The following is a 27,803-nucleotide window of genomic DNA, read 5'->3' as shown; positions in this document are numbered from 1 at the left end:
AAAGATGAACTAGTATTTGGTAGTATTAACATAGTGTACAGATTGCTTATGTTGGAATGTTACCACATTACATTCTATGAAAATGCAATGCCTGTAACAAACTGTCTTGGCTGAGAAATTGTGTTCTTATTCATCTTTACCACTGAGAAAACCCGGACCCTTTGGAGATAGAACAAAGCCCAGGACATCACCCTGAACCATCTAGCATGCATGTTGCGCAGAGATAGCCTGGCTTGGAAAACAAGGAGAGCCCCAGTGAGTGGCCAGCATACGTAAAGACTGATGAAGGGATCCCAGGGTAACAGGGAGGGAGAGACAGGGATACCGGGCATGACTTCTGAGACTGGACTCATATTCTCCACTGTCTACAGAGAGCTCCCCATCACAACCACATCTAGAATCTGACAAATGCTTTATGTCATCCTATCCCTGGGGAGGAAAGGGAAGGATAGACATGAACACACCCTGGGTATTTCTGAATGTCTGTGGGCCATCTGCTAACCTGGACTCATAGATAATCCTTCAATAACAGGTCATTGATGTGAAGGACCAGGGGATCAAAAATAAGTAAAGAGGATGGTAGAGTTTGGAGTCGGGAAGTCTTACACTTCCTGAGCTATGCCTTATGCCAAACAAGTTTAATAAGAAGTACAGCATCTTATATAGAGATTTCATAGGAAAAATGGGATAGAGTCAGCAGAAAAATATCATACCACGGGACAAAGTCAGCATGAAGCTAATCAAGCAATGTTGCACAAAAGGAACACAGGGCATCCCAAGTGCAGTGAAGACTGAACACTCAATGGCTTTGGCACTGATAACCACAGCTCTTTACAGAGGGAGAATTGATTTCCCAGAATCTAATGAGACAGCTCTGCCAAGGCCCCAGTCCCAAGCCATTACTTGCTTCACCAAGCGTATTCCTGGTTTTACAGAAGGAACTACTGTGTTCGATCCATGTATCAGGGCTTCGGGGAAAGCCTTGGATCAGCCTGTTCACCAATGCTCTGCCGTCATGGAGATCCATGAACAAAAATATGTAGTGAGCAGTCTGGGGGCAGTACCAGAATGGGCACTAACCTTGTCTGATATGAAGGTGCCTGTATTGCTCCACACGGCAAATCCTTGTCTAATTTGGTACCTCTGCTCAGCCACAGCCAGCTTGTCTCTGCCCATCTCTGCTCTCTTCCTTAGATCATTGGCTGAGGGGAGCCGTTATGTGACGGGAGCTAAGGAGGGGCACTCACCTTCTTCATCACTGAAGAAATGTCCCTGGGGCTAGACAGGAGGCAGGTTGTTTGATGAGCCTGTGTCTTCTAGAAGCTGTGGCTGTGGTGGCTGCTGGGAATCTGGGTCTGAGGACTGCGAAGAAAAGAGGCAGGGGCTTCCAAGGTAGCCCTCCTTGAATACCACACATGGGAGATCCCTAGATTTGAACTACCCAAGGACTGTGGTCTACGAACCTTCAACCTGAACAGTACATTCAAATAAATGACTCTGTGGTTGAAGCAGACACGAAGGAGTTCTGGTGGAAGGGTTGGCTTATGCAGCCACTAACCTTACAGTGAGTTGCAGACTCGGAAGGACTAAGAGTGGGTCCTTGGGAGCATCTTTGTGTCCGTACTTTGACTTCCCCTCATTAATTCTAGAAGGATTGTCTGGTGCATCTTGTTTATTTATGGAACCCTTGTACTAAAGGCCCATTTTCCTTAAAGATGAGAGCACACACTTATTATTCATACGTACATTAAGGCTATGAGCCAAGGGAAACACAACAGTGCATTTATTTGTAAAGGAGGCTTTTCAGGCCTTGCTCCATTACGCTCCAATTTTAAAGACACATAACCCATAAGAAGAAGTAAATCTTACTAGGGAGCTCCTCGTTTTCTCTGGAGCCTGTCACCAAGACAGCATATTGGAATAATGTGATACACATGCAGGACAACATGTCCACGGCCCTGGCTGAAATACTGGGTGATGGTTTAGTGAGCAGTCTGTTAGGGCCGTCATCAAGGCAAGTGTTTAGAAGGTCTAGGTCAGAACCAGCTTAGAGTCAGAGACTCAGAGATATGTATGTAATGAAATCAGAGAACTTCAGAGAGGTGGACCACAGTGAACCAGGCAGGTCAGGGGCCAGAGGAAGCACCAGGCTGAAATGGGTACTGCCTTCTTTACAAGCGAAACCATTGCCTTAAATCTCCCTGAACCCAGCAGCTGTGGCTTCTGCAAGAATCAAGGGTGCTCTTGAACTTCCTCAGATCATGGGTTCATATCCCACGAGCGCTGGGCCTCTCTGAAGGAACCCTGTGATAAAATCACCAGGTTTGTTAAGTCATCATATGTAGAATTTAGACTTATCTGTTCTTGCTTCTTTCTTGGGTTCTGTTTTTATTTGGTTTTTTGTTTGTTTGGTTTTGGGTTTTTGTTTTGTTTTTTGTTTTTTGGAAACAGGTTTTCTCTGTGTAGCCTTGGCTGCCCTAGACTTACTTTGTAGACCAGGCTGGCCTAGAACCCACAGTGATCCGCTTGCCTCTGCTTCCCAGAGTGCTGGGATTAAAAGTGTGGCCACTGCATTTTGTGTTTGTGTGTGTTTGTGTGTGTGCTTGAGTGTATGTATATACACCATGTGCATGCAATGCATGCAGAAACCCGGAAAGGGCATCAGATGCCCCGGAGCTGGAGTTACAAGGTTGAGCCACCTTGTAGGCATTGGGAATCAAACTCAGGTCCGCTGTAAGAATACCAAGAGCTCTTGGTCCCTAAGCCATCTCTGCAGACCGCTTGTCCAGACTCTTCACATCCTTCTGAGTTCAGCAGATGAATTATTACTATACATGCAGAGGGACTCCCAAAGTCCTGGCTAGTTGCAAGTGGAAGACCTGAAAGGGTGCATGTTGTGGGCTAGACAGTCTTCACAAAGGTCTTCACAGTCAAACCCCTGGAACATGGGGATGTTCTATGGCAAAGAGGGGGGAGGGTCTTTGTGGTTATTTGAGGCATCTTGAGATGAGGTTGTTCTGGGTTATCCTACATATTCTAAGCACATGGACAAACAGAGCTGACAGATAGAAGAGGAGATATCCGTGTCCCCACGAGGCAAGGGCAGACATGATGCTTTTGATAGGAAGCTGAAGACCAGAGCAGATGTTTCTTTAGAGCTCCAAGGATGTAAACCTGTTAGCTGATGTAATCCAGCCTCTACCCCCAGAACTGTGAGAAAAGAGTGTTCTGCCACCACTACCACCAGCAGCACTAGGCGATGGTGCTTTGGTATGCTCACAGTAGAAAGCCTATTTCAAGGAAACGTGGAGCCTACTCTGCAGGCTCAGGAGAAGGCATATCTAGAGAGAGTTATACAATCAGGGTGAGAAATGAGCTCAACAGCGCATGTCTCCCCTTCTGTTCTTCCTACTCACTGCCACAGAAGTAAAGCCCTGGGTTCCTTCCTTGGCCTCCAGAGCATTCATTTTTGGCTGGGAAGTTTGGTTCTTGCTCATGTTTGTAGTTGAGAAAAGAATAGAAATACAGTCAGCTTACTGTGATTTCTTTTTCTTTTCTTTTCTTTTTCTTTCTTTTTCTTTCTTTTTTTTTTTTTCAAATTTGAGAGGAAAAGAAAAGCCCATCTCCAGTGACTTTTCATTTTGGTTTCTACCTTACTGGTATGTACTCAGCAGACATCAGATTCATGTGCTATCTGAATTAAATTAATTGGCATGGCAATTAAATAGAGATCAATCAAAGGAGCCAGCAAAATTCAGATTTAAAATATAGTTTCCATAGAATAGGTGACGCTTTCTAAGGCTAAGGCTCCTCTTACTCCTCTTACTCTGAACTCTGTAAGGAGTGCATTGCATGGCACAGGGACCTGGAGCTGGTGGGTCTACCATTGCTACCCTTCTCTATTGGGAGCCCTGCATACTGGCTCATGCTGCTGCATGCTTTTTTCCTTGGGAAGGGTCAGGTGGCCAACTTGATGTTGATGAATCACTTAGACACACATTGGCTAAGGATCATTCAGATGAGAATATAAGCTATGGCCACAATGTAATTGTATTTACTTTCCGTTGCTGCTGCAAAATACATGACAAAAGAAACTTGAGAAAGAGGTTCTTTGGAAGGTATGGGGCAGAAGCATGAGGCAGCTGGTCAGGAAGCAGAGAGAGATGAATGCTGGTGCTCAGGTCACATTCTCCTTTTTACTTAGTCCAGGACCTGATAATGCCACCCATATTTAGAATAGGACTAACATAATCTAGACATTCCCAGAGGCTTGTGGATGATGATGGTGATTGTAAATTCAATCAGTTTAACAATCAAGAGTAACTGTCATGTCACTTTAGTAACACTCACTGTTGCTAACAGTATATAAATTAAAAAGCAATCAGTAGAAAAGTAAATGAATTAACATATATCACATGATATATATGATGATAATCCATTTCTCCTATCATTAAATCCAGCTCCCAGATTTTACCGTTTTCCTCTGTTTCTGGCTTTAATGTTGACTCATGCCACTCTTCATATTATGTTTTCTTCCCAATGTTCATGGACTGCCATCCTTGAAAATCAGTTACCTCATTCACATCACCTTATTTTTCTTTGCTCAGCGCCATTAATGAAAGTCCTTAATCCCTTTATTTCATAACGATATGTGAACCTGGTTTTATATCCGTTCTATGTCCACCCATCTTTAATGTATCCTTTGCCTCCTGAGGAATGCTCCTGTCCGAAGCCTACTCTACCACGGGCACATTCTCTACCATCGTGCCCTACCGCCCAGGCTTTCTCTCAGCTATGGCAAATATTTTAAATCTCTTCTGCCCCTTGAACAAAGTCCCCAGTGAAGTGGTAACAAGCTTGCTTGTTAAATAGAAAATATTAATAACACGCCAAATGAATTTTGTACTCTCTCATTTCCCTGGAAGACCCTGGACGTGTGGCTGTGGCGATGGAGAGGAAAGCTACCGGTGTCACTAAACAATGTGCCATCAAGCTCTCGAGTCTAATGTAGTCTGATTTCCTCAGATACACCACGAGCTACAACTAGCTTCTTGTTACTTGGACCCTGAATCCTTAAGGAAACTGTTTTCTCTGTAGTTCTGTTGTGTTCTTTCTACAGAGACAAAAGAGTAAATAGGATGAGTGCTTGCACGGTAGACTACTGAGTGTAAAAGCGAGCTAGACAGAGTGCGTCACCAGTATCTACCTTTAAATGTTGTGCTTTTGTATACTGGTCAACCGAAATTTGGCAGTAGCTATTGTTTCGTTGGTTGGGTCAGGCTACTGTAACAAAATGCATCAGCTCATGGACAATGGGTAATAGGATTTTATTTTTTGATACTAATGAAAGGTGAAAATTCAAGATCAAGGTGGAACAGGGAACAGGGGTCTGGAACTCTCTTTGTGTGTATGTGTGTGTGTGTGTTTGTTGGGGTGCACAGAGAAAAAGAAGGCTCTTCTTCTGCCTCTGTCCCCAAATACAGTTATCTCAACGTTTAGGGTCCCAAACAATAAATTGTGGCTGGGACATAGGGCCATAAAAACAATTGTACCTGGGTGTCTTTGGTGGCCTTAGGGACTAACACAGTCTATCTTCTCACCTTCAAAGACTGATACCCACCCTAATTATAAAGGACAGTCACTTCATCCTGGGAGGACTTGAGTTTGAGCCCCAGATCCCACATGGAAAGGTGGGGTGGCATGCACTTGTAATCCCAGAACTGGAAAGAAGACAGAAGGAGCTTGCTGGCCAGACAGCCTGGTCTAATCCATGAGCTCAGGCCAGTGAGAGTCTCTATTTCTATTTTTAAATATTGCCTTTCATTTTATTTTGAAGATGAAAATAATTATGTGTGTGTACCCACATGTGTGTACATGTGCCCACAGAAAGCCTGAAGAGGGAATCAAGTTCTCTGAAGGGAGACTTACAGGTGCTTGTGAGCCATGCAGCCTGGGTGCTGGGAACCAAACTCAGATTCCTAGCAAGAATCTTAACTGCTGAGCCCTCTCTCCAGCTCAGAGAGCACCTATTTCAAGGAAAATTGATGATGTTCTTAAGGACAATATCCAAGGTTGCCCTCCAGTTTCCAAATGTATGCACACAATTTGTAAGTCACACACACTTATACCACACATATATACACAGAAAGAGAGACAGAGACAGAAAGGAGAAAGACAGGACGGAGAGGGAGGAGAGGGGGGTGCAGAGCCATCAGTCCCAGCTTTTTCTCAGTCTGGCTGGAGAAATGCTCTCAAAAGCGAGGTGCTGCCCTTTTCCTGGCTGCCTGCTGCTCTTCTCCTCTACTGTGGAAGGTAGCGTGCAGGTGTGGCTGAACGGTCCATTAGTCTGATTCTGCTTGTGTGTTAGGGACTCAGCAGCTTTCTTTCATTTCAGACTCTCTGTTCCTTTGAGTCCCAGCTTGCAAAGATTCTGCACAAAGTCAGTTCTTAAGGAGCTGTGAGTCTTATATGTATGTCCTGAAGCTGCATTCCTCTGCACAGGATGCTTCCCTGCAGGGCTTTTGTAGACATGACATCTCTGCTTAGGCCTGTGGCGATGGCTGAGAGGATGCAGGATCATACACACGCTCTTCCCAGAGCCTTCTGTGTGGAAGAATACTCTGGCCTCTTGATCTTTCTGACATCAGAGCTGCTTCTTGCTTCTGAAGAGTGAATTTCTTAATTTTGCATATTTTTAAATCTGAAAAAGATGAGACTTTTCTTCCAAGAAGATACAAGCATAGCCAGTAAGCACATCATCATTATATTTGGGTTATTAACCATTGTGAAGAAGGAATGGGGGGCGATGGTTCTCTATAGTTGAAGGGCTTGCTTCACAAGCGTGAGGACCTGAATTTGAACCCCCAGCACCCCCAGTGCTAGGCAGGCAGGGAATACACAGAAGGATTCTAGAGCTCACTAGTCAGACAGTCTACCTCAAATGACAAGACCCAGGCTCTGTAAGAGAGACCCTGCCTCAAAAATAAAATAAAGAACAATAAAGAAACCCTCATACAGACATACATGCTGACAAAACACCAATAAACATAAAATAAAAATAGATTATATTTAAAAAAAGAGAGAGATCTGGCATCAGCTTCTGGCCTCTGCATGCATGGGCATACCTGGCATTTATACTGCACACACACACACACACACACACACACACACAGAAAGAGAGAGAGAGAGAGAGAGAGAGAGAGAGAGAGCATGAAGTGCTGTACATGTTTGTGCACTGCAGTATAGATAAAATCATCAAAAGGCATCCTTTCCCGTGTTTAAGTTTCTTTTAAAGGCAGAGAAAGGGTTTTGAACTTAGAGATTGGGATTTCACAACCCCAAGACTGAATCTGTTTAGCAGAGCCATGGCTGAGGGAACTGACATGCAGATTTTATTTTATTTTACCTTTAAATAAAATAATTTATTCTAATTAATATGACTTTCAATAAAGGGGAAATAATGAATATATACAAACATATATATGTGTGTATAACAAGATGAAGTTATGAGACTTAGTAGAAATAAAGGGAAAAAGTCAATAACTATATTTTAAAGTTTTTATTTTCCTTAACTACATTGAGAAATACACAGAGAAGGGCCCAAAGAGAGCTTGGATACTTTTGATATATTGAATTCAGAAGGTTTATAAGCAGTAAATGAGAATCTCTTGTATTATGGACAGGTATAATGAAACTAACGGCTTAGTTGCCAGTGTTTCAATTACAAAGTACAGTATCTCTGCTATTATGCCACTAGTTTTAATAGGTGGCTTTGAAGATGTGAACTTATAGGAAAAAAACTTTTAGGGTACATTACCACTTGTGGCAATTTTATAAACTGTGAACAGAGCCATATACAATGTACTGTAACAACACTGAGACTTACTGAAACAAAATAAGCAAAAGCAGTGGGGCGGATTGAAAAAACAAAGCTTTCTATTCCAAAGAAGTCGATTGGGCATCTACAATGTGTGAGGTTCCGGAAAATATGAAGTCACTGCCCCTCTTTTAAAGAGAAAAGGGGAAACAGCCAAGCTCATACAGAATAAACGCTGGAAGATAGTGATGGGGTCAATGCTAAACCTTGGAAGAAGAGATGATGGTTTGGCCATTATGATCTAGTACAAAAGCAACATCCTACAGAGGGCTCGAGAGTGGCTTTCCTATAGCTGCTGTCGTTTATGTGAGGTGGTTCAATGTCATTCTCAACCAACCATATTTACTTACTTAGTTTCATGTTTAGGGTTGGTACATTCCAGAACAGTTCTGCAGAAAAATACATGTTGCTGTGTTTTGGGGTCAGTCTCACTATGTAACAGGAGAGGGTATCCCCGGTTTGCAGTTGCTACCTTTCTGTCTGAAGGGCTTAGTGTAGGTATGAGATGCTACCTTCTGAGTTCTGAGCAGAGCCGGCATCCGATGCTCCAGTCCACACTGGCTGGATGCTAGTTGGGAAGGAGGTTGGAAACCTTAGGTTCATGTTGCATATTCCTGAGCTCTCCCTATCCCGAGGTCTCATTGCGTACTGTGAACATTCTTTGTGATAAGGATCTGCCAAGGGAGGGTGAGCCTTGCCTAAAGTAGGTGTCACTGGGTGCTCTTTGTACTTTAAGTGGAAGACTAATAGGAAGTGCTTCCAGCTCATAGTAGACTCTGGTACGAGATGCTCAGGCAGACACACATACACTGCAGAGGCAAATGGGTACCCTGGGCTCTCACAAGTCATGTGACAAGTCATGTGTGTTAGGCCACTCCCCCTTGGAACCGGCTGTGCCAGCTTATGAGTGATATCATCAGAACACCTGAGTGTAAATTTGAAGCTTCCTTTTTGCCCTTCTGAATGAGGATTAAGCATCATCCCTCGGGTCCTCCTTGTTGTTTAGCTTCTTTACAACTATAGATTTTAGTATAAAGTATATTATATGGCTAATATCCACTTATAAGTGATTATATATCATATGTGTCTTTCTGCTTCCGTGTTACCTCACCCAGGATGATCTTCTCTAATTCCTACCATTTGACTGCAAATTTCATGATTTCCTTGTTTTTAATTGCTGAGTAGTATTCCATTGTGGAAATGTACCACAATTTCTGTATCCATTCCTCTGTTGAGGGACATCTAGGTTGTTTCCAGATTCTGGCTATTACAAATAAAGCTGCTATGAGCATAGTTGAGCGAATGTCCTTATTGAATGATGGGGCATCTTTTGGGTATAAGCCTAGGAGTGCTATAGCTGGATCTTGAGGTAGCACTGTTCCTAATTTTCTGAGAAAGTGCCAGATTGATTTCCAGAGTGGTTGTACAAGGTTACATTCCCATCAGCAATGGAGGAGGGTTCCCCTTTCTCCACATCCTCTCCAGCATGCATCATGCCTTAAGTTTTTGATCTTAGACATTGGAAGTAGAAGACAAGAAACAGGACAGGAGCCTTCCATGAAGGACCTCTGAAATACTCACCAGGGTATTAAAGGAGATACTGAGATTCGTGGCCAAACTTTGGGCAGAGTGCTGGAATCCTTATTGAAGAAGAGAGAGCTAGAAAGACCTGCAGGAGACAGGAACTCCACAAGGAGAGCAACAGAGCCAAAAAAAAAAAAAAAAACAAAAAACAAAAAACAAAAAACAAAACCTGGGCCCAAGGGCCCCTGCAGAGACCGATATTCCAACTAAGGACCATGCATAGAGAGGACCTACACTCCCTGCTCAGTGGCTGCTCAGTGTCCAAGTGGGTTCGCTACTAAGGGGTACAGAGGCTATTACCTTCCCCTGGGGGATGCAGCCTTGCCAGGCCACAGAGGAAGATGATGCAGCCAGAATGGATGAGACCTGATAAGCTAGGGTCGGATAGAAGGGGAGCAGGTCCTCCCCTATCAGGGGACTAGGGAAAAGGCATAGGTGGAGAAAAGGGAGAGTGGGTGAGACTGGGAGGAGACAAGGGAGGGGGCTGCAGCAAGGATACAAAGTGAATACATTGTAATAAATAAAGTTAAATTTAAAAAGTGGTAAACTTCCTTGTTGCTGTCTTCTTCCTCCTCTTCCTTCTCTCCATCTCTCTCTCCTTATCTTCTGCCCTCCTCTTCCCCTCTCTTTCTTTTCTTCCTTCACTTTTCCTCCTCTTTTTTTTTGATTTTTGAGGCAAGTTTTGTATGAATCTAAGGCCAGCTCTGAACTTACAGTCTTCTTGGCCGAGCCGGTGTTGTAAATACAAGCCCCCATATCTGTTCTTGTATTCTTCTGAAGTATTTGTAAGGCCAGTCTTCTACCTAACAGAAGCCTTTGGCCGAGCCTCAGCATGTGAGTCCCACCATCTCTGGGGAGGTACCTTCTCCAGCCCACATCTGCTTTGGATGCTAGAAACGGAGTGTTTGGGCTGTTCTATCTACCTGTTGCGCATCTTTAGAGAGGTCACATGACCTCTCAGTGGCTCCAGTTTCCGTCTCTGCAATGGCCATTCTGCCCTGTTCTATGGAGACTATTAAGAGTCACTGTGCCATTGTACCCTGAAGACTATACAGTGGTGACCTCCACTGCCCACAAGAACCAAACATCACAGGCAGACTCTGGAGAAGACTGTCCCCACCCAAAATGTCTAGGAGGGGATGAGATTGAGTACATTCTGCAGGTACCATGGCTTAGCATGTTCTAGGGGTGGGAATTATTTCAAGTTTTAGAATCCCTGCTAGAGACGTTCCCAACCCTTATTCTGTTTAACAATATTAGTGTCCAACGAAGATCTTAGGAAAAGGGGTGGGGCTGAGAAACTCACCTTAATACTGATGCTCATGTCTGTATCAGTGCAGACCACGGGAGACCTGTTAATCAGAATGGCCAGGTGATCGGAAGAACCATGTATTTGTCTAGGCTCAGGCTGAAGGGCTGAGAGCAAGTTACATTTAAGTGAGTCCTGAATTCCCTTAGGGAGAAATCCTAAGTGTCAAGGCTTTTACCTACTTCTCTTGTCCCTTGCTTGAACTGACTGCCAACTTAAGAGGGAAGCTAGGATTGTAGGCTTCCCCATCTTGGCCAAAGGCATGGGAAGTTATAGAGAAGCACACATATCTGCTCTTGGAAGCAGCAACATGAGTTCTGCACATACCTGGAATGGTATACTTGGAGGAAGGACCAGGCAGAAACCCACTGAACCTGAGAGAATATTAATGAATAGGAGATGGAGGTTGGGCACACCCTGTCCTAAATCTGGGTCTCCTGTAAGGGGAACTGGAATCATATCGCATGAGAGCTACTCAGGACCCATGATCCAAACACCCAAACCATAAACATCATTCCTAAGGCCACACAACCAGCAGTCTCTCATAACCCAGGACTCCTATGACAGGTGCTGGGCCCCAGTAGAGTGGAACACCAGCTTAACACAAGGAAAGACTGAGGCCCAAGGAATTCAAATCAGAAGGAAAAATGGGAAACCATATTTTAGGTTTCCTTCTTAAAAGAGAACTATAGATGTGCCTGAAGAAGCCTGGAATTAAGACAGAAGAGCCACTGATCTTGGAAACGCTAATCAGAAGTTTTAGGAATTAAAATTGATTCCTTGATTTACATGGAAGACCTTAGTAGCTGTGTGAAAGGCCATCAGGTACACTGAAAAACAACAAAGAAAGGAATCAAGCAGATGTGTTCAAAGGCAGAAATCAGCAAAAGCTATATGGGCTGACTGAGGGCCTGGTAGGGCTTTAGAAGCTGGGACATGAAGGACAAGGGAAGGGTGATGCTGAATGAGGTAATAGTTATAATTTCTGATGGGAGATTCACTAATTCTTAGACTGTAGAGATAATGGACTCCTGCACCAGCTTTGAGAAGGAAACCCACAAGGGAACATCAACTAACAGAATTGCTCAGCATAATGAGAGAATTTATCTGCCTTCATCTTGAGCTGTTTCCTGCATATGCTGTCTGCTTTGTCAAGAAACGGTGTCCTCATATTTACCAAACCCACTGCCAGTGCTTGCCTTGTAGCCTTTCCTAGCATGGATGTTCTTTTATTGCCTGTATCTGGGCTAAACTGTTTCCCACCCACCCCACCCCCTTAGGAAAGCCTTCCCAGAATCCCTCCTTTAATCTTATTCCTGCTGACCATGGGAATGACCAGGCAGTCTCAAGGCTCTTGCACTGTTGCTGCTGTGTTCTGCTTGCTTGTTTCACTTTGGTTCCTATAGCTCCATGATCTCCCTGCAGTTGGGCTCACCGTGGCTCATGGACACATAGTTCAGTTGATCATGTCCATCATCACCTCAAAGGTCATAGGGAATGAATCAAACTATAAACCAGGAGATTATAAAGTAGCCACACTAGGGCCCAGAGACACAGCAGAGAGCAACTACAAAAGGTAGTGTTGCTTAGGGGCAATGTCAAGCTTTCTTCCCAAATAGAACATACACACTGCTTCTACCACAAATTGCCGCTATACACATCTTTTGTATATTTGCTTAAACACTTTTTAAGTTAAATAAATAACAGATTTTTAAAGCTTATGTATTTCATTTAAAGCCTTTTTCTGTGGCTACTTTGGTGATGGACAGAAAGCCATGAGAGGGAAGGTTTGGCTTGTTTTCATATGCTATGTTTGGGAACCTTGCTTCCTCCATATGTGGTCATTGATTATACTTCATAATAAGGACACCTTTGGTTGTATCTCTTTGCAATTTTCAAGCCTTTTGTTCACAGTAACCCAACTTAGTATCCAGAAATTCTAATGCATTTCAGAAATGGTCGGGGTAGAGTAGGGTTCCTTGTTTTTGTAACAGGAGGCAGAGAGTTGATAAATAGGCCTGTGTGGTCCACACAGCGACACATGGCTTCTGCAGTGATTTCTGTTCACATGTAACATCAGTGAAGCCATAAGGGAGGATCTCAAGGTGATGCCGTAAAATCTGTGAGCTGAGATCCTAAAAACGTTGGGGCCTATGTTCAGAAATCATTCTTTGTTCCATAGGCAATGTGTATTGGTCCAAACCCAGTACACATTTGGAAATAGCAAATTAAGAGAGGCAAAAGGAGCTGCAGAACGCAAGTGCCATGATGGCTCCAAGAGAGCTCAACAGCCAGAAATTGGCAAAGAGACACAAACTTAACATCTGGACACCAAATGCAAAATACAATGACCCAGGGCAGATTACTTGGTTGTCATGCATAAGGTCTTAGGTTCAATCCCCTGAACCCCTGAAAAAAAAAAACACCCACAAAAATCAATGCCACCTTATAGAGTACACACATAGCTAATTAGCTGAGATCAGCCCACATCATAGCTGAGCTGATGAAATGAAGACCTAAGTCTTTAAGGAAATACAGAATTTTCCAGTTAAGAGGACAGGGAAGCAAATCAGCATGGGGTACATTTGCTTAAGGTAGGGTCTCTTATTCGTGTAAAAACAAGAGAATTCTCCTGGATGGCTTAGCCTTGGGTACTCCACACGTTCATTCAGGCCTCCTAAAGAATCTTGTGTCTTTCTGAAGCAGGTAAATGGATTTTGTGGCTCTAATGGAGACTGCCTCTTCTGAAGAAGAGCCAAAATCCGGGATAATTTGACCTCTGTAAAAAGGATAAAAGCTGGGAGATGTTCAAGCCTTTGAGAGAGAGACCATTAACTGAGCATGTCCTCTTGGGATGGATATTAGTTCGCCGACTCCCTAAGCATCTCCCAGGTGCTTCCAGTCAAGATGGGGGAGTGCTGGCCAGGGAGTCTGCATAGAGATACTTGGTAGTGTCCACTGATGTGAACAGCAACCAACCCTGAACCCAAAGACAGCCAGGGACAGGTGACACAAATGGGGCCTGAATATCTAAGGGATGTCTCCTGTGTGTCTGAATTCCTGGCAGGCTACTTGTCCACATGACACCATGAGCTTTGTTCTGGAAAAGCATCTTTCCTCTTGATACCCTTACCAGCCTTGAGACCCATGCGCACTTCTGCAGTGTTTAACCATCTCTGTCATTTCTTTTCTCCAGCGGAAGATACTAGTCTGTCTCAGAAGAAGAAAGTGACTGTGGAAGATCTTTTCAGTGAAGACTTCAAAATCCATGACCCGGAGGCCAAGTGGATAAGCGGTAAGCCCATAGTCCTTAGAGCACTTGGGAGGTCCTTCCCACTCCCACCACCTCCCCGTCTCCTCTGGGTGTGGCTGTGACTGTCAGCGCACTGCCATCATAAGCATATGTGACCCTGGGATGGCCACTCTTTACTCTACAGACTGCTTTAGCTTTGTGAGAAATGGGCTTTGTTGAGGACCCATCCTCCACTAATAGCCTCCCTCCTGGAGCTGTTACTTCTCTCAAGGAAATGAAACATGTTGCTAAGCAACAGAGCCCATGGTGCTGCTCTGCTGAGCCTTCCTTCTCCATGGTGCTGGTCTTCTTCTCTACCTTAAGTTCACCTCCACTCACCAGGGAACTTGGCTGTGACCAAGGACTAAGCAAGGTCACTGGCAAATATAGGGATCTGTGCAGATGCTAAGAAATACAGCTTCCCTGGATCCAATCTCATTTTCTAGTCAGGGGAACTGTTTTCTTAAGCAACAAAACAAAACAAATCAGGGTGCAGATGGCAGTATGCTCCTGACTCTTGATGCCCAAGATAATGAATTTCCTCTGAGTGGGTCTGAAATGTCATGAGCCTCCTCCCTGACCTTCAGTGGCAGCTGGTATCTCTCCTGTTATGCCCATCTATAGTTGTGCTTTGCTTTGTCTTCCCTTTAAGGAATGCCCCTGAAAGTGACCTCTGTAGTTGGTAAGCCTTTCCAGTGCATGAAGCCTAGGCCCAATCCTTCCTTTTATAACAGGGAGTTCCAGACAGCAGGCGATTTCCTGAAAGCCTGGCATGTCAAAGCTGGTTTGCAGCACAGTGGGCTGGCCACCCACCTGACCTCCAGTTTTGTGTTCTTTGTACTGTACTGAGTCTCATAGTATTATTAGAGTCATTTGTTGTCCAACAACCTGGGGAAAGCTTTCCTTGCTTTGCCAACTCAAAAACCAATTAGCAATGCTCTCTCCTTCTATCTCTTTCTCAAAACAGTGGTACCTCTTTTGTTACATACTCTGGAAGTGGTATTAATTCCTGGCCCAAGATTAGCTCCTTCCCCAGGCAAATCAGGAGATGGATGCTGTAAAGTATGCATTTTGTAAAGTCTTCAAAAATGACAAGTGGGGTTTGGGGAGTGCTAGTGACTTGTACATGGAGATCCAGGAGGGTGAGAGAGCAGAGGACTCTTGCTGTCCTGGGAGAGAACTTCCCATTTGCTGTTATAGGTGCCTTAGCATCCTCCCCACCCCAACCCTGAGTGGGTGTGCAAGAATGTGTGTGTTTGTGTGTGTGTGTCAGAATACACATGTATATATTTGTGTTTTGACCCAGTGTGTAGGCAGCTCTGAGAGCTCAGGCAATGTTCAAGGTCAGGTCTTGAGAATAAAACACAGTTTCCTTGGGAACTCAAAGATGTAATCTGGAGAGAAACATTGATCCTAACTCAGTAGGTGAAGAGATGGAATCCTGTTTTCTCATTCTCCATGGGAAGCCATTTTGGAGACTCTGAACGGTTTTAAATGGATGGCTAGGGTTTGTCAGATAAGAGAGAACAGACCTCTGGGAAATGTAAGTCTAAAACACCAGCCTGGGCTAAACTGTGATCAGAAGAAGCAAATGCAAGCTAAGAGACAATGCCCAGGGTTGAGAAAATAAAACAAATCCAAATAGCAAGGCAAACGCTGCTTGCAAAGATACATGGAAGAGCAGAAATAAGGGGTACCAACTCTGGGGTTCAGAACTCACCAGAAAGATTCTAGGAGGGGCCAAAGAGTAGAATGTGCATTTTCTATTAGGTTGACATGGTTTCAGTCAGCCTAGTCCTAAACTAACAATCTAAATGAAGAAATGACAATAGGAGAGAGGTGTGACTATGGAAGAAAAGGGAGGAAAAGGGTGGGGAAGGGAAGTAAGTTATGAGATAGAGTTGCTTTGGTCATGGTGTCTCTTCACAGCACTCTTATAAAGGAAGGCATTTATCTGGGGCCTTGATTGTAGTTTCAGAGGCTTGATCCATGATCATCATGGTGGGAAGCATGGAAGCATGTAAGCAGGCATGGTGCTAGAGAAGTAGCTGAGAACTACATCCTGATCCACAGGCAGAGGCAGAGGGAGACAGAGACACAGAGACAGAGTGAGAGGAGAGAGAGAGAGACTGAACTGACAAGGGCTCTTGAAAACTCAAAGCCAAACATACTTCTTCCAACAAAGCCACACCTCCTAATCCTTTCCAAATAGTGCCATACTCTGAGGACTAAGCATTCAAATATATGAGTCTATGAGGGCCATTCTTACTTAAAGTGCCACAGGGACCGTTTCTTTGCTGTTTCCATGCTTCTGTGACATGGGGCAACATTGTGGTTACTGCTTCTTTCCAAATAGAATCACCCCAATTCTACTCTTTCTCACAGTCTCAAATCTTGCTCTCTGTCCTTACCCCTCCATTTCTAGTGCATCATCTTCTGCAGCTGAAATGACATGGAGGAGGTTACAACACTCACCCCCTGACCCTGCCTGCATTCACCGCCACTTTTAGCTATCAGTGACTCACCTCCCCTCTACACAGCATCTAAAAAACCACTGGTGAACTTTGCCTGGCTTGATAGATAATTGTGGGCAACCTCTTCTTTCTCCCTCATTTTTGTTCATGAGAATATGTTCATCTGGATATAAATGCATCTTCATTTCCGCCCCATTCAGCACCCACATCTTGCCCTCACTAATCTTTGTTCCCAGTGGGGTTCCATCTGTTCTCCTGTCCTCTGTGGCCTGGGGCAAATGTGGACTGTGATATCTTCCCCACTCTGATTCCCTTGGAGCCCACTCTGTTGAGGCATCTATTCCAGGTTCCTGCACTTCCTTTGGTCAAGGTCTCAGAGGAGCTCTAGGTTACTGAATGCCAGCATCATTCCTCAGGGTCATTTCTTAGATCATTCATCACCCTGACAGCAGTGTTTGCTGGAGTGAGTGGTCCTCCTCTAGACAATCCTTTTTGCTAGTGATGGCCCAGCCATGCCGTACTCTGGTGTAGCCCTGCCTTGTAGGTAGCTCCCCATACCCTGGGCCTCTTGCTGGTGGTCTGTGTTCCCAACACTCTCCATGATGGAAGTCCCCCACCAGGGCCTGGGTTGACCCTGCCTTCTTTCACCTGCACACTCCTGCTGTTCCCATATGTCTCAATGACATTATACATTTAACCTTAACACACATTTACAAACCTGAGGTCCTGATCCTATCCAAAACTATAAACAAACAGAAGGAAATCAAACCTGTGCCCCACCCAGAGCTCCAAAATGTGGACTGCTGGAAAACTCACCCATCTTAATTTCCTGGACCAGCCCCACGTGCTGTTTATTTGTCAAATAGTCCCTTTCGGAGCCTGGTTCAGACTGATGTTAATTCCAAGATGAGAGTAGTGGGTTTTCACATGGAGTCCATTTCCTCCTTGTCATCTTTCAAGCCTTTGTCTGTTCAGCACCAGGGTTGCATGCAGCCCAGGCTGGCCTCAAGCTTCCTGTGTGGTGAAAGATGACTGTGCCTGCTGCAGACTTTCCTCTGATCACCTTCATTTTCTTGAATCCTGCTACTTGACAGCAGAGAGCCCTCTGTGTCTCGGGACACAGAACTGGAGAGACTGGAAAATTGGAGAAAATTGCCTCCTTTGAATGTAGGAAAGTATCAGCTGGCTAGTTGATACTGGAAAAGTATATGTTTGAGGAGATAAAATTGGCCTTGGTGCTCAGGGCTCAAAGCAATTTGATTTCCAAATGCATTTTAGCCTCTCCATGTTGTTCTGGAAAACCAGATGGGCTTTTAAAAATAAAGCTTGAGGGGTTCTGTAAGAGGGGAATTCACACTTAAAATGCTTTCTGTTTTTTCCACTGCTTTTGGGAGACCACAATTTTCAATCAGAACCAGAATGGAAGAAAGTAGGGAAGAACCCTGAGCATCAGAGCCTGCAACACCATTGCCTATAGGAACCGTGAATTCAGGAATGTAAACCTGTTTCTCCCTGCCTGTGGCAGTTCCGCAGTCCCTGACCAAGCAACACAAAGAAGGAGTTCATAGTTCAAGGCCCAGCCCACTGTAACAGGGAAGCTGCTACGGCTGGAGAGTGGGGCAGATGAGACATTGCATCTGCAGTCAGGGAAATGGAAAGAAATGAACTCTGGTCGTCATAGTTTCTGTTGCTTTATAAAATACCAAGGTCGAAAACAACTTGGGGAGGGAAGGGTGTATTTCACTTCCACTTCCAGACCACAGTCCACCGTTGAGGGAGTCAGGGCAGGAACTCATGGGAGATCCTGGAGGCAGGAACCCAAGCAGCTTCGTGGAGGGGTGTAACTTACTGGCTTGCTTCTCAAGGCTTGCTCATCCTGTTCTTAGACAACTCAGGACCACCTCCCCAGATGTGTCACTCACTAATCAAGAAAATGCCCTATGGACCTGCCTACAGGCCAATCTAACGGAGGCGTTTTCTCAGTTGAGGTTCCCTCTTCCTAGATGACTTCAGCTTGTGTCAAGTTAACAAAAAACTACCCAGCCCGGGGAATGGTACCAACTACAGTTAAGGCAGATCTTCTCACCTCAAGTGGCTCCATCTAGATAACCTCTCACATGCAGAAGCTTGGAATCTAGGTAGCTCTAGACCCTGCCACGGTGATGATCTGTATTCAGCATCTTCTGAAGTCACTGTACACTATGAACGTTGATGCGTGTCTCCGACCATGTCTGAGATGGAAGCACCATGTGACTGCATGTTTGTGCAGATAACAGTGGACTGTCTTTCTCTTTGGTTGCCATCTCTGAGACCCTGGTTTCCTCTGGAGCAGAGAATCTTGGTGTTCCAGCCTCAGGAGGCCAATTATTTCTCTGGTGTCAGATGGGGTCACACCCAACCACACTTAGGCTCCCTCAGTGCCTGCCTGTCACACTGTTTTCTGCCCCCCCATGCAGCCTTTTATATCTGAGATTAAAACCTCAGTCTGTTCACCCTTCTCCATGACTTCCTGTGGGAGTCTCCTGTGCTCCCCACGGGGAAAATGCAGAAGGCGGTAATATTTGCTGTCGGAAGCAATACAAACAGCCACAGTTGCTACATCACACATCTCCCTCACTTCTTTCTCTCTGACTCTTATTTCAATCTTCACTAAATGCCAACAGGCAGGGGCTTTTACCTTTACTTTAGGAACTAGAAAAATATGAATCAAAGAAGTTAAATATGCTGTGTGTGATAGCTTGTAACTATAGTCCCAGCCCTCAAGAGAACCGGGTCTCCTTTTCCGATGGTTTTAAAGAGGCCTGGGTTCTCCTGCCTCAGTGCACCTTCTTGGGTTTCCTTTCCTCCTCTCCGGGAGCTCTGCCACTTCCTCTCTGCAGCACAGCCTCTGCCAGCTCACCAGGTGGACCACCACCCCACCTCTGCCAAAGCTTCTTGCTTTTACTTCTATCTCTGTCTGAAAAGGTTTTGTATCAACAATTCTCTTTACAAATTCCCATTGACTTCTCGTGGCTTGACCTCAAATAAGCTCTCTCTAAAGTCTCCAAAATTAGAGTTAATTGCAAAAGCCAGACAGAGTGTTCCCTTGGGTAGCAGCTTGATCTTGGATGCCACCCCACTGGCTTCCTGAAGTGCTCACAGTCTGCTGCCACACCCTAACAATGGCGTGATGCCCCCATAGACCCTGATACTGGGACCGTTTAATTTATGATGCCAGCACCCCAGACCCCAGAGACTAGTATGGGCCAATAGTCTGTCACTAAAGAGGGATGCACTCTGGCTCTTTATCTTTGGTGAGTGTTACTTTCCTGGGAAATTTAATACTCCTTTGCTACTGGTTGATGGATCTCTTTTTGCATTACAATGGCCACTTTGATCTAGGGAAATATATGTGTTTGTGGGTTGAATGTATCTGTATATGTGCATTCATTTTTCTTGGGAAAGGGAATCTCAAATAGGAGTTCTGTGCTGTTTTCCTTCTCAGCATGAAGATGGATTCTTTTTCTAGGACATTAAGCATTTGTTTCAAGAACACAGAGATTCTAAGGACCCCAACATCTTCCATAGCTTCTACACCTCCTCTTCTTCCTCCTTTTCCTCCTCCTCTTCCCCCTCCTCTTTCTCCTCCTTTTCCTCTTCCTCCTCTTCTTCTTCTTCCTCCCCTTCTTCCTCCTCCTCTTCCTCCTCACTAGAGGAAGTGAGCAAATTGGCCCATAGGTGGGATGCTGCTCATTCTTCATGGTAATATCTGAGTCCAGGAGAGGCAGCCCTCCATATGACAATATGAGTAGCCTAATAACAGCAATAACATTTTCACTCCAGCATCCCTCACACTTTTAATTGCTCTCTGATTAAGTGTGAAAACCTAGATGAGTCCCAACATCCTGTAGCCATTTGGGCCAAGAGTGAGACATGCCTTGGTACCTTTTCTACAGTGGTTCTCAAAAGGCACACCTGAAAGCCCCATTGGCCTTCCCACAGTGACTCTTACTGTTTGCCTTTATTGCCTAAATTAAATTATCTCACATAGTCCTTAACTATGACAACCTGCTGGAACCTAATTAATTATTATTGACATCTTCCCAAATATGGATCACCTTCTTAATTAATAAGAGTCTCTGTAATTGAGCATAAGCCCTTGGAGGCTGTGGGTCTTCTACCTGAACCTACATTGATGGTCAGGTGGCTATTTCCATCTTTTACCTTCACAGTTAGCTTCTCCGGGGCCTTGAATATATTATGGTAATTACATTTCACTCCTAGGCTAGACTCTCTGGCCTGTAATAAGGTCTTGATAAGTATTAATTGATTGAATGACTGAGTCAGCATATGAGAGATTGCATCTGCTTTTGTTTTGTTTCCAGTTGCTATAAAATATGCCCTGACAAAAGGAGCCTAAGGGACCATTTCTCTCAAGCTCTTGCCATTGTGATTTCCCTGTAATGATGGGTTGTACCCTAGCACTATGAGTAAATGGCTCTTTTCTCCCCCAGCTCAGGTGATTTAGGTTGTGTCAAGTTGACAGTTAAAACTAAACAGCACAGTCTCCATGGAAGAGTCTTTGGGGTAACGAATTTTCTAGTTGACTGAGGACTAACCAGATCCTTTAATCCTTATTGGCACTTTAAGAAATTCCTCACACATATGTAGTAGCAGATATGCACTGGATCTTAATGCCTTGCCTCAAGAAGCAATCTCATAGAGCATAGGGATGGTACTTTCATGCGTTGCCTTAGGTGTTGCTCACTCCTTCTCCACTGAGCCAGGGGTGGTGCACACTCTTGCAGTCCTAACACTTGGGAGGTGAGGAAGGAGGTTCTTGAGTTGAAGGCCAATCTGAACTGTGTCTGAAAGAAGCAGGGACAATGGCTGTAGACTCAGCTCCCAGCAAAGATGTATCTCTGCGTCTTTGCAAGGTCAACAATCAGAAAGCCAGTTGCTTTTCTTCCCTTCTCTCAGCTCACATTGTTAGGCATGGTTTTCATCAGTGAGTGATTGTCATAACAAATCTGCCATGGTTTGCACATGTGTCTCCAGGGGTTCATGTGTTAAAGGTTTAGTATCCAGCTCTCACTACTATTGGAAGTTTGTGGGACCTTGAAGAAGTGGGGCTTGGTGTAGAGAGGTGGCTCGGTGGTTAAGATCTCTTTCTTCTCTTTTAGAAGACCTAAGTTAGGTTTCTAGCACCCACATTGGGCAGTTCACAACTGCACTTAGCTTCATCTTGTCGGGATCTGATGCCCCCTTCTGACCTCTGCCCACACCCTCTCTGACATGCACATACCTCCTCCCATACACACATACACATAAAAAAGGCATAAACTGAATCTTAAGAGAAGTGAGATGTTATGGGACTGGTCATGTCCTTGAGGGAGATGGAGGGGCCTCTGCCCCCTACTCTTTCTATCTTTTCATGTTCCAGCTGTGAGGTGACCAATTTTCCCTGCTACACATTCCAACACCGACACACTATACCCCATCCTGTAGCAGAAACCTGAGGCCTAATGGCTGTGGACTAAAACCTCTGGTACTAGAGAAGGATGAGAGCAGGAAGACAGGAGAAACATCAAGTTTAAGCCTCACCCACTCCCAATATCATGTTCTCTTTTCCGCCATATTTTCCAGTTTGAGCTGTCTGTATATGCATGGGTATGAAGCTATCCACTGGAGCATGGTTGACTCACCATACGCCACACCCTTAAAGAAAAACTGACTCCCTTTCCCTAGCAAGTATCATCTGTCAACAGCACGGCAGCTAGGAGCTAAATCAAGAATTTTACTCTGCTTCCCCCCCTTCCCACCCCTTTGCTGCCTCTCAAAGTGATGAAAATCTTACAAGCCCACTATCTTAGTTAGGGTTCTATTGCTGTGAAGGAACATCATGACCATGGGAATTCTTATAAAAACATTTAATTGGGGCTGGCTTACAGTTTCAGCAGTTTAGTCTATTATCATCATGGCAGGAAACATGGCAGCCTACAGGCAGACATGGTGCTGGAGAAGGAGATGAGAGTTCTACGTCTTGATCCACAGGCAGCAGAAGGGGGTCTGTGTGTCACACTGGGCATAGCTTGAGCATAGGAGACCTCAAAGCCCACCCCCACAGTGAGACACTTCTTCCCACAAGGCCAAGCCTCCTAATAATGCCGCTCCCTAGGGGCCAAGCATTCAAACACATGAGCCTGTGGGGGCCATACCTATTCTAACCACCACACAACACTCTTTTTTTGTTTTCTTTTGTTATGTTTTTATTTATTTTTTTAAAACTTTTTATTGGTTCTTTGTGAATTTACATCATGTACCCCAATCATTTTCCCCTTTCCTCACATGCACTCTCTACCCTGGCAACCTACCCTGAAACAGAGGGGAGGAAAACATCTCACGTGGAAGCTGTAGTGTGTTTCATTGTGTCCCAAAGTATATCCTTTTGTTCACACTTCTTTGCTTGAAAATGTTCTTTGCAATGAGCCCTTGGTCTGGCTTCTGCTACTGTTGATACTGAAACCTCACTGGCACTCCTCTCAGGTATCTTATTGTTGCCCTGTGTCATGGAGATCCTACAGCTTTGCATCTGTAGGATTATCCCCTTCATGCAATCCAACAGTTCATGGATGGGATAGATGTTGGGGTGGGGCAAAGCCCTGGATCTGGGCCTGAGAGATACCTGAACTGGTCAGCCCACCATCTCTTCCACTCTCACACCCTTGGGGCTGGCTCAGAAGCAACCAGGGCCAGCTCTACCAAGGCATGGTGCTGGGCCTTTTCTCTCTAGTGTTGCAGTTGGTGAGGGACCAGTTCTCCTACTCTCATGACCCCTGGGCTTGCTCTCCTGTCTACCATAGATGAAGAGGACGAGGGAGGGGAAAAGGTCATTCCTTCTTTATCATGACACCAGCAGACAAGAGGGAGAGCCAGTTTCCCTGCACTCAGGCCCTTGGGGTAGCTCACTTACAACCCCTGCATCCAAGGCCAGCTCTACTGTGCTGCCTAAGCAAGGTGCAGGGCCAGCTCACCAAGTGCTACAGCTTTCCTGCTCTGGTGACCCCAGGGCCAGCTCTCCTGCCTTCCCTAGGTGGCAAGGGTCGAGACATGGAGGTATCTCTCTCATCCATGTCATGGGATGGCAGACAAGTGGTGGGGCCAGCTTGCCCACACTCATACCCTTCCTCTGGCTTGCTTACCTCCCTGCCACTAGGGTCAGCTTTACTGTGCTGTCCAGGCAACACACCAACACACTTAGTGAGCATCTCCATAAAGACCTCAGAAGCATCTAGAGACTACCCAGAGTTCACCATAGAGCTTTTACTAAAAGTCAGGTTCTAACAGGGTAGGGCGGGCTGTATTTTAACAGGTACTGGGAATCAGGAAGTGTCTGTGAAGGACAAGACAATGAGCAGTGGGGAGGAGAAAGGAGGTTTCTCCTCTCTTCCTACTCTCATCAGCCGTCTCTTTAGCATATACCACTATGTGCCAGGTGCTCCATCTGCCTGCTGTTGCTGCTCTGTTCCAACCCTGACATCCTGAAGATCGCAGCAGAAGGGCTGAAGGTGAGAGGTGCATCTGTCAGCAGGCTGTCACGGACTCCCAAAGCCCTAGGCAGCCAGGGGGAGCAGCCAGCGCTGCTCTTTCCAACACTTTCTCTTGACTGATTTCTGCTGCTTGGTTTGTTTTTATGTTATGTCTGATCTCTTCCTAAATACCCCTGAGAATCAAATACTGTCTACTGTAGTTGTAATGTTCAAAGACCAACCCTTAGGAATAGGGTTGGCCGAATAGAATAACTTTAATATTACTACTAATAATAACATTTGGAAGATTTGGATGAGTTTGGCTTTTTTGTCCCAAATTTTTATTTTCCTTATTTTTATTTATGTGTGCCTGTGTGACTGACTGCCGCACGTCTGCACCACTCATAGAGATGAGGAGCAGATGTCAGATGCCTTGGAGCTATAGTGACGGGCAGTTACAAGCTACTCATAGTTGTTGGGAACTAAACTCAGAGCTCTGCAGGAGCCATGGGTGTCAGTAGCTCAGCTGTCCCTCGGTCCCCAAGTCTGTTTTTAATCTAATATCCTGTGGGTATATTTTCTTTACACCTATGCTAACTTGGGGCTCATAAGTTACAACTCAAAACTTCTTTTTCAATATACTAGTTTACTAGTTTCGTAAGAAATTTATACATGAACATGATTTATTTTGATCATGTTCAACCCTCACCCCTCCCAGTCTTATGTCCTCTTTTTACTCTCATATTTTCCAATTTGTGCTGCCCACAAATGTATGGGTATGGAGCTATCCACTGGACCATGGTGGACCCACTGTGGGCCACATCATTAAAAAAAAAAAAAAAAAAAAAAAAAACCCAAGCAAACAAACAAATAAAAAAACTGATTCCCTATCCCTAGCAAGTATCATCTGTCAACAGCACCACAGCTAGGAGCTAAGTCAAGAATTCTATATGGGTCCAACCTCTTCCCACACCTTCCCTGCCTCCTACTCATTGCCAGGCATATAGTGTAAAGAGCTGACAGCTAGAGATCAAGAATTCATCCTCAGAACTCAACTTCATTTAAGATTGAGTTTAACGTGGCTTGAGAAGGAGCCTGATGACTGCATGCTGTAAATCTCTGTGATGTATCTGTGATAGGAGCCTGTCACATACCTAGGAGAGGGTAAGCAGCTCTCCTCAGCCCCCAGATGTACCCTTAGGTAACTTGCAGTGGAATATAACACAGTATTTCAGGGGATACCTTTTTTTCTCAAATTTCTTCCCAATGACTTCACACATTCAAATAAGATTTTACTAAATATGAAAAAAAAAATCATGTTTATCCTTAAACCAAAGTATGTGGTTTAAAATTCAAAGTTAATGGGAACTGAAGTGTTAGCTCAATGGTTAAAAGTCCTTTCTGTTCTTCCAGAGAACCTGAATTCAGTTCCCAGCACCCAACTTGAGCGGTTCACAACCATCTGTAACTTCAGCTCCAGGGAATCGGGTGCCCTCGTCTGGTCTCTATGGACACCCTACATACATGGCATGCATATGCACAGTCATACACACATCCACATCACATAAATAAAAATAAAAGTCTTAAAAAAAAAAAACTCCGTGGTGGGTTAAGATCTCAGAATAAGTCAGGATAAGCAAAAATTTAAAAAAACAAAAACAAAAACAAGTAGATTCTCACTGGCCAGTAAACATTAAGAACAATGGCCACATTATCATCCCCTGGAGTCCTTCTTTAAGCTACTAAAAGCTTTTCTTTCTAATTACCAGGATCCCAAGACAGTGCTTAAAAGGAAACACCGGTAATAAATGTAGAAGTTTCTCCTTCACTTTGATTCCCAGGAGTCTGCTTTCCCTTTGATTTCATTGTCTTCTTCAGGTTTCACCTCCTAGCTGTTTTTTAATCAAAGAGAGGAAAAGATCAACAATAACGCCTGTCCCCACCCACCCGATGTACAAACTTGATAAACAGAATGAAAGGACAAGGCAAGGATGCAACATCTAATTTGAGTGAAATGATTCAAATTCTAAATTAGCACCTTTGAGTATGGCGATTTAATATTGTTGTAGGCATGAGGAGTACAAAAGAAAGAGGGTTGGAACTGAGGGCCTCTGAACAGAACCTGGCAAGTCCTTTTCTTTTCTCATTTGCTTGCTGAAAATATCCCGCTGGTGTATCTTCTCATGGTTTCTCCTCTCTTCTCTCTTTGACCTGTTTTTAAGGACTCCATCATGGTACCAAGAGAGACTAAGTTCTCCTTTGGTCTGGCTACATAAAGCAATGTAAGCAGCTGAAACCATATCCTTGGAACACCTTTTGTTTGCTTCATAAATATTCAGGCTCTGCCAGGCAGGTATGGACCATGGGACTCTGGAATGTTGAATGATTTGGGATGGCAATGACATACAAGACATAGTCAGAGCTTTGTAGGCACAGCATAGGGCATGTTTTAAATTGTTGTGTTTCAAAGGCACTGGTTTGTTTTCATTCGCCTCATCATGTTAGGACTGTTTCTGTAACTTGGCATGCAGTGCCCAGTACACGTTAGTGACATGAAGAAACAGAAGGACTTGGCTTTTTTTCTGGAAATCATTTGCCAAATTGGTGCGAATGTGAGGTATGTCCTAGCAGTATGTCCTAGTTGCCTTTCCGTGGCTGTGATGAAACACTCTGACCAAAAGCAACTTAGAGGAGGAAAGGGTTTATTCCACCTAACACTCCCAGGTGATACTCCATAATTAAGGGAAGTCACGGCAGGAACTCAAAGCAGGAACCGTGGAGGAGCACGGCTTGGTGATTCATTCTCTGGCTCATGCTCTTATACAGCGCAGGTATGGTGCCACCTTCAATGCAGTGGCCCTCCCATATCAATAATCAATCAAGACATGGCTACAGGCCAGTCTGCTCTGGAAATTTCCTCAATGCGGTTTCCTCTTCCCAAGTGACGATAGGTGTGTCAAGTTGACAATAAAAACTAAGCAGCACAACATGTAAAAAAAAATGTACAACTACAACATGAAGAGCATATGATTTTAAAAAGAAAAATATTAAAGATGAGGCCGGGTATGGTGGTGCATGCCTGTAACCCCAGCACTCGGGGAGGTGGATCTCTGTGAGTTCAAGGCCAGCCTGATCTACAAAGAGAGTCAAGGCTAAGCAGAGAAATCCTCTCTTGAGAAAAACAAAATTAAAGGTGAAAGAGGAAGAGGAACTGGAAGAAGAGAAAGAGAAAAAGGAAGAGGAGGATGAGACAAGCAGATTGCATGGACCTGAAGTATATGTTGATTTCATAGGAGTTTGGAGGGATTTAAAGACCCAAGTGTCATGAGATATCCAAAGGAGGACCCCACCCTTTTCCTCACCTCTGTTGTTCTCTCTGGCCCCCTATGTGCTCACCCAATCCTCCCCTTCATCCCCTAGCTCCCAAATGTAGCCAATATCACACCAGCAATTGGCCATGCCTAAGCCTATCCTTTCCAGCTGCTGGCCTCTCTGTTCCTCCCACGAGCAACCTGTAACTTCAGAATGCCTTTGTGCCTCCCTGAGACTCGTGGCTGGCTTTGTAACCAAGACATGACTCCAAGTGTGTCTGCTCCAAAATGACAATGCAGACACCACACTGCAGCACAGAGAGATGGATCCTTGGTTCAGAGGAAGCTCTTATTCTTTTGTTTTCTCCTCTGCATCTAAGGACATGTTCTGAAGATCAACTGGAAAGTCATGCTTGAGGACTGAGAATCACCCATCTCTGTGATATGAC

At 44.7% G+C, this 27,803-nt stretch overlaps 1 protein-coding gene across 6 annotated transcripts in view; it reads left to right on the top strand.

The window, feature by feature from the left end:
* Dpp6 (dipeptidyl peptidase like 6) overlaps positions 1–27,803 on the top strand; it is an 831,812-nt gene that overhangs the window by 531,161 nt on the left and 272,848 nt on the right. For all 6 annotated transcript variants that reach the window (XM_060374077.1, XM_060374079.1, XM_060374075.1 and 3 more), the window contains one exon: positions 13,966–14,064. In XM_060374077.1, the coding sequence (XP_060230060.1) occupies positions 13,966–14,064 (99 nt within the window). The remainder of the gene's footprint in view (positions 1–13,965; positions 14,065–27,803) is intronic.

This window comes from Meriones unguiculatus, chromosome 21 (assembly GCF_030254825.1).
Source record: "Meriones unguiculatus strain TT.TT164.6M chromosome 21, Bangor_MerUng_6.1, whole genome shotgun sequence".
Taxonomy (NCBI): Eukaryota; Metazoa; Chordata; class Mammalia; order Rodentia; family Muridae; genus Meriones; species Meriones unguiculatus.
Note: the sequence above shows the minus strand (reverse complement) of the source record. Positions and strands in the feature narration are given on the sequence as shown.